The 7,500-nt window shown below is 43.9% G+C and overlaps 1 protein-coding gene across 1 annotated transcript in view; it reads left to right on the top strand.

Moving 5' to 3' along the window:
- Positions 1 to 84: 84 nt before the first annotated feature.
- qkib (QKI, KH domain containing, RNA binding b) overlaps positions 85 to 7,500 on the top strand; it is a gene marked incomplete at its 3' end in the record, with an annotated part of 52,700 nt that continues 45,284 nt past the window's right edge. The window contains exon 1 of the mRNA XM_083775103.1: positions 85 to 755. Coding sequence (XP_083631229.1) covers positions 611 to 755 — 145 coding nt within the window. The 5' untranslated portion in view covers positions 85 to 610. The remainder of the gene's footprint in view (positions 756 to 7,500) is intronic.

Below are 7,500 nucleotides of genomic sequence, written 5' to 3' on the forward strand. Positions count from 1 at the left end.
TGGATCATATCACCAGTGAGATCAGTGATTGGTGGATCATATCGTCAGTGAGACAGTGATTGGTGGATCATATCGTCAGTGAGACCAGTGATTGGTGGATCATATCGTCAGTGAGACCAGTGATTGGTGGATCATATCGTCAGTGAGACCAGTGATTGGTGGATCATATCGTCAGTGAGACCAGTGATTGGTGGATCATATCGTCGGTGAGACCAGTGATTGGTGGATCATGTCGTCGGTGAGACCAGTGATTGGTGGATCATATCGTCAGTGAGATCAGTGATTGGTGGATCATAAATTACACCACCGGTGAGACCAGTGATTGGTGGATCATAAATTATACCACCGGTGAGACCAGTGATTGGTGGATCATATCGTCGTACCACCAGTGATTGGTGGATCATATCGTCATACCACCAGTGATTGGTGGATCATATCGTCATACCACCAGTGATTGGTGGATCATAGCGTCGTACCACCAGTGATTGGTGGATCATAGCGTCGTACCACCAGCGATTGGTGGATCATAGCGTCGTACCACCAGTGATTGGTGGATCATAGCGTCGTACCACCAGTGATTGGTGGATCATAGCGTCGTACCACCAGTGATATGATGGTGGGTGAGATGGAGAGTAAAGACCGGCCCAAGCCCAGCCCGGAGTACCTCATGCAGCTGATGAACGACCGCAAGCTGATGAGCAGCCTGCCCAACTTCTGTGGCATCTTCAACCACCTGGAGAGGCTCCTGGACGAAGGTAGGACGCTTAAAGCTTCTCATACGTGAGTTTGTGATTATAATGAACTGCATCTTCACTAGTGCTCAAAGCGCTTCACAAACAACGGTTCAGTCGTTCATACATCAGGATTAATCTTCATACATTAATTTACGATTGACTGCTTAATTGTGTGACTCGTATAGGCTTTATAAACGAAAGTTGTAAGGGACAGAGACTAAAGTTGTAAGGGACAGAGACTAAAGTTGTAAGGGGCAGAGACTAAAGTTGCAGAGACTAAAGTTGCAGAGACTAAAGTTGTAAGGGACAGAGACTAAAGTTGCAGAGACTAAAGTTGTAAGGGGCAGAGACTAAAGTTGTAAGGGACAGAGACTAAAGTTGTAAGGGACAGAGACTAAAGTTGTAAGGGACAGAGACTAAAGTTGTAAGGGACAGAGACTAAAGTTGTAAGGGACAGAGACTAAAGTTGTAAGGGACAGAGACTAAAGTTGTAAGGGATAGAGACTAAAGTTGTAAGGGACAGAGACTAAAGTTGTAGAGACTAAAGTTGTAAGGGACAGAGACTAAAGTTGTAAGGGACAGAGACTAAAGTTGCAGAGACTAAAGTTGTAAGGGATAGAGACTAAAGTTGTAAGGGACAGAGACTAAAGTTGCAGAGACTAAAGTTGTAAGGGACAGAGACTAAAGTTGTAAGGGACAGAGACTAAAGTTGTAAGGGACAGAGACTAAAGTTGTAAGGGACAGAGACTAAAGTTGTAAGGGACAGAGACTAAAGTTGTAAGGGACAGAGACTAAAGTTGTAAGGGACAGAGACTAAAGTTGTAAGGGACAGAGACTAAAGTTGTAAGGGACAGAGACTAAAGTTGTAAGGGACAGAGACTAAAGTTGCAGAGACTAAAGTTGTAAGGGATAGAGACTAAAGTTGTAAGGGATAGAGACTAAAGTTGTAAGGGACAGAGACTAAAGTTGTAAGGGACAGAGACTAAAGTTGTAAGGGACAGAGACTAAAGTTGTAAGGGACAGAGACTAAAGTTGTAAGGGACAGAGACTAAAGTTGTAAGGGACAGAGACTAAAGTTGCAGAGACTAAAGTTGTAAGGGACAGAGACTAAAGTTGTAAGGGATAGAGACTAAAGTTGCAGAGACTAAAGTTGTAAGGGACAGAGACTAAAGTTGTAAGGGACAGAGACTAAAGTTGTAAGGGACAGAGACTAAAGTTGTAAGGGACAGAGACTAAAGTTGTAAGGGACAGAGACTAAAGTTGCAGAGACTAAAGTTGTAAGGGACAGAGACTAAAGTTGTAAGGGACAGAGACTAAAGTTGCAGAGACTAAAGTTGTAAGGGACAGAGACTAAAGTTGTAAGGGACAGAGACTAAAGTTGCAGAGACTAAAGTTGTAAGGGACAGAGACTAAAGTTGTAAGGGACAGAGACTAAAGTTGTAAGGGACAGAGACTAAAGTTGTAAGGGGCAGAGACTAAAGTTGTAAGGGACAGAGACTAAAGTTGTAAGGGACAGAGACTAAAGTTGTAAGGGGCAGAGACTAAAGTTGTAAGGGACAGAGACTAAAGTTGTAAGGGACAGAGACTAAAGTTGTAAGGGACAGAGACTAAAGTTGCAGAGACTAAAGTTGTAAGGGACAGAGACTAAAGTTGCCTGGTCCCTGCTGACCATGATTCACATTCGGCTTCATTCTTACACTTCATTCAAACTGTATTCAGTGCTTTCACGTTGCAGCGATCCGTATCAGAGTACACTTCATTCAACTGTATTCAGTGCTTTCACGTTGCAGCGATCCGTATCAGAGTACACTTCATTCAAACTGTATTCAGTGCTTTCACGTTGCAGCAATCCGTATCAGAGTACACTTCATTCAACTGTATTCAGTGCTTTCACGTTGCAGCGATCCGTATCAGAGTACACTTCATTCAACTGTATATTCAGTCAGTGCTTTCACATTGCAGCGATCCAAGGCGCAGTTGGAGGAAACACATCGACTCACTGGAACGTCTCTGGAATACTGTCAGGGTCACATAATTTAGAACCCCGGGCTCTCTCAACCCCGGGTAACCTCTAGAACCCCGGCCTCTCTCAACCCCGGGGAACCTCTAGAACCCGGGCTCTCTCAACCCCGGGGAACCTCTAGAACCCGGGCTCTCTCAACCCCGGGGAACCTCTAGAACCCCGGCCTCTCTCAAGGAACCCTTTGAGTCCCTACGTTGAGACTGATCGGGCTAAAAGCTGTGGTGGTGAAGTTGTCACTGGTTGTCAAACCTTTCCATGGTGTTGAGGATCCCCCAGATTGATATGATATGTAGGCCTGTTTCCTCTGCAGACCCAGACAGACCCCCATCCATCCCCAAAGAGTCCTCTGACTCCTGATGATATGTAGGCCTGTTTCCTCTGCAGACCCAGACAGACCCCCATCCATCCCCAAAGAGTCCTCTGACTCCTGATGATATGTAGGCCTGTTTCCTCTGCAGACCCAGACAGACCCCCATCCATCCCCAAAGAGTCCTCTGACTCCTGATGATATGTAGGCCTGTTTCCTCTGCAGACCCAGACAGACCCCCATCCATCCCCAAAGAGTCCTCTGACTCCTGATGATATGTAGGCCTGTTTCCTCTGCAGACCCAGACAGACCCCCATCCATCCCCAAAGAGTCCTCTGACTCCTGCTGCTGTGTGACAATTAAGTGGGCCGTTGATTTACCCCAAAAAGTCAAAATAACAGACAGTGTTGAGAATTTATGAACCGAAGCGAATCGTGTTTGAACGGTTAGCACTGTGCGTGTATGCATGTGCGCACGGTGCATGGTGAGTGTGTGTGTGTGTGTGTGTGTTTGTGTGTGTGTGTGTGTGTGTGTGCACGGTGCGTGGTGTGTGTGTGTGTGTGTGTGTGTTTGTGTCCATGCATGGTTTGCATGGAGACGACCTCACACACACTGGCCTCTCTCAGCTCTTCATCAGGACACTACACAAAACTACACACTACACACACAACACAACACTACACACACTACACACACTACACACTACACACACAACACAACACTACACTACACACACTACACAACACTACACACACTACACAACACTACACACTACACACACACACACACACTACAAAACACTACACAGCCTGGACTACACACTGCAGTCTGCACTATACTACACACACTGCACACACACTACACACACTACACCACACTACACACTGCAGTCTGCACAACACTACACACACTACACACACTACACACACTACACAGGACTACACAACACTGACTACACACTCTACACAACAACACTGCACACTACAAAAAACCCACTACACAACACACACCTACACACAACACAACACTATAGTACACAGTACAACACACACCTACACACAACACAACACTATAGTACACAGTACAACACACACCTACACACAACACAACACTATAGTACACAGTACAACACACACCTACACACAACACAACACTATAGTACACAGTACAACACACACCTACACACAACACAACACTATAGTACACAGTACAACACACACCTACACACAACACTATAGTACACAGTACAACACAGGGAATTATATTGAATACAAAAGTGGTTGAATAGTTAACACCATGGAAACAAACAAGCAAACAAACTTCTGTTTTATTTTGATGAAGAAAGTGTCCATCCATTCTCTGTTATGTCAGGGTTCATTTCATAGGGGGCGCTGTGGGAGAAAAGCAGCACATGTATTTAAAAGTTCCATGAAGTGTTCACTGAACAGAAAAAGTTCCAGGAAGTGAGGTACCAGGAACAGGAAGTGAAAGGGACAAGGCCAGGACAGGAGTGTTTGTTGTGGTTTGTTTGACAAAGAGCCTCTTTAAAACCTGCACTGTATCCAAATCAGGACTTTAGACATTCAGTAGACCTGGATCAGGACTGTAGACATTCAGTAGACCTGGATCAGGACTTTAGGCATTCAGTAGACCTGGATCAGGACTTTAGACATTCAGTAGACCTGGATCAGGACTTTAGACATTCAGTAGACCTGGATTAGGACTGTAGACATTCAGTAGACCTGGATTAGGACTGTAGACATTCAGTAGACCTGGATTAGGACTTTAGGCATTCAGTAGACCTGGATTAGGACTTTAGGCATTCAGTAGACCTGGATCAGGACTTTAGGCATTCAGTAGACCTGGATCAGGACTTTAGACATTCAGTAGACCTGGATCAGGACTTTAGACATTCAGTAGACCTGGATCAGGACTTTAGGCATTCAGTAGACCTGGATTAGGACTTTAGACATTCAGTAGACCTGGATTAGTGAGTTTGTACATCTGCTATTTTTTAATGGCCAAAGCACAAATCTACAAGGGTGTGCTTTCCTGGTTGTGTAATGGATTAAAATGACAAAGGAATCTCCTGAGACACCGAGGTTGAATCTCCTGGAATCTCCTGAGACACCGAGGTTGAATCTCCTGGAATCTCCGGACACAGAGGTGTGTGGGGGTGAGAGGAATATCGTATATCTTTTTTTTAATGCAATGAATATTGATATTGTATGTCTTTTGGGATTACTTGATTTTTTTGGACAGTCAGAAGATCTAAATTAGTTCTTGTTGGTGGTTATCAGTGGGATTACTTTGGAATATATGTGTGTGTGTGTGTGTGTGCGCGTGTGTGTATATTAGCCCCTCTCGGAACCCTCCGTAAAGCTTTTCTGAAATTTGGATGTCACTTTACTTTACTGTGCGTTACTGTGTTTTCGTATAGAAATGATAGAACGCGGACATCAATATCGTCGTTAACGTCGTGTCTGCGTCGTTTGACGGCTTCTTTTAGTTTGAGTTATTCTGAATGTGTCAACTATAAGTACCTATAAATACCGCTGCGAATTCTCTTGTGTCGCGGAAGTCGTTAAGTATTTTTAATCTTTGTTTGACCGATTTGGAAGCTTTGATTCCTCTCTTCCTGCCTTGTTTATTGACATCCAATTGTACCGCCTCCCGCTGTGCGGTTGGCTTGTGCCGGCTACGTCCCTGCCTCTGATCTGCTCTGTCATAGCTATAGCGCCACTAGCTAGCCAGATAGGCGGTACAATGAGGTGTCAATAAACAAGGAAGGAAAAGAAGAATCAAAGCGACCAAATCGGTCAAACATAGATTAAAAATACTTAACAGCTTCCGCGCCACAGGAGATATTCGCAGCGGTATTTATAGGTACTTATAGTTCACAAATTCAGAAGCCCTCAAACGAAAAAAAGAGCGCAGAAGGACGTATCCGAAGGTATTTACGTTTATTTATGTGTGCGTACCCGGTGGCAGGGTGGAGGTGGAACAGGACCCCATGGTCTGGGTCTCAAAAATGTCAGAAACTTCAGTACCATTGGGTTCTGCTTGTAGGGCTATGTGTATATATGCTTTTGGAAGCTTTCAATAGAGGAGCAGTACTTTGATAAACTGAAGAATGGACCACAGATCATGGTTTGTAAATGTTCTGTTCATTTTGTAAATGTCAATACAATGGGAAGAACCAGATTAGTGTTTTCATTCTCGCCTGCAATACAAGTTTTAAATACAGTATGAAGTAATACTGATGCAGGTATACAGGACGACCTGTATTTTTTTTGTCTGGTTCTGCTTGGATTGTACTCTCTTTCTCACCGTAGTCATGTTATGAGCTTGCAACTCTAGATTTTTTTTATAATGTAATGAATCTAGAGTTGCAATACCCTCCATTGACTCCCCACTCATCCAATTTGCGTTTGCGATCTGCTTGTCTTAAACGACGTTAAACTCACCAACATTGTAGCTGTAGGGCAAGCTTGAATTATCCTCTTTCAATCTGCCGAGCTTTTGTCATAAAAATCCACCGTAGAGATGTTATGAGCTACTTTCTGTCAAGGAATGATCTGCAGGTGATTCTTTTTCTAAGTGTTGGAGTTTGGAAGCACTCGTCTTTTTTTAAAGGGGTCGCGCTGCTGCCTCCTGCATTACAGTATGTGCAAATGCGAAACGGATGGCACGCAGGGCCGTTCAGTGACATACGACGAGCGCTTACAAACTCCAACACTTAGGAAAAAAATAAATAATAATCACCTGCAGAGAGAATTTCTTGACAAAGTATCTCATAACATCTCTACGGTGGATTTGAATGACACAAAAGCTCAGCAGATTGAAAGAGGATAATTCAAGCTTGCCCTACAGCTACAATGTCGGTGAGTTTAACGTCATTTAATACAAGCAGATCGCAAACGCAAATTGGATGAGTGGGGAGTCAATGGAGGGTATTGGTGATGAATGGGGAGTCAATGGAGGGTATTGGTGATGAGTGGGGAGTCAATGGAGGGTATTGGTGATGAATGGGGAGTCAATGGAGGGTATTGGTGATGAGTGGGGAGTCAATGGAGGGTATTGGTGATGAATGGGGAGTCAATGGAGGGTATTGGTGATGAATGGGGAGTCAATGGAGGGTATTGGTGATGAATGGGGAGTCAATGGAGGGTATTGGTGATGAGTGGGGAGTCAATGGAGGGTATTGGTGATGAATGGGGAGTCAATGGAGGGTTTTGCAACTCTAGATTCATCCCATTATTAAAAAAAATTAGAGTTGCAAATGTGCGGCTATTTATGAGTTACTTCCTGTCAACACATTCTCATGTGCAAGTGTTTTTCTTTTTTTTGTTGTTGAATGTTTTGGAAGCGCTCGTTTTCAATAACAGAAAACCCTACTCTATCCTGCATTATATATATGCCATTTAGAAACGGGT

This window comes from Protomyctophum parallelum (assembly GCF_964188405.1).
Source record: "Protomyctophum parallelum genome assembly, chromosome: 10".
Taxonomy (NCBI): Eukaryota; Metazoa; Chordata; class Actinopteri; order Myctophiformes; family Myctophidae; genus Protomyctophum; species Protomyctophum parallelum.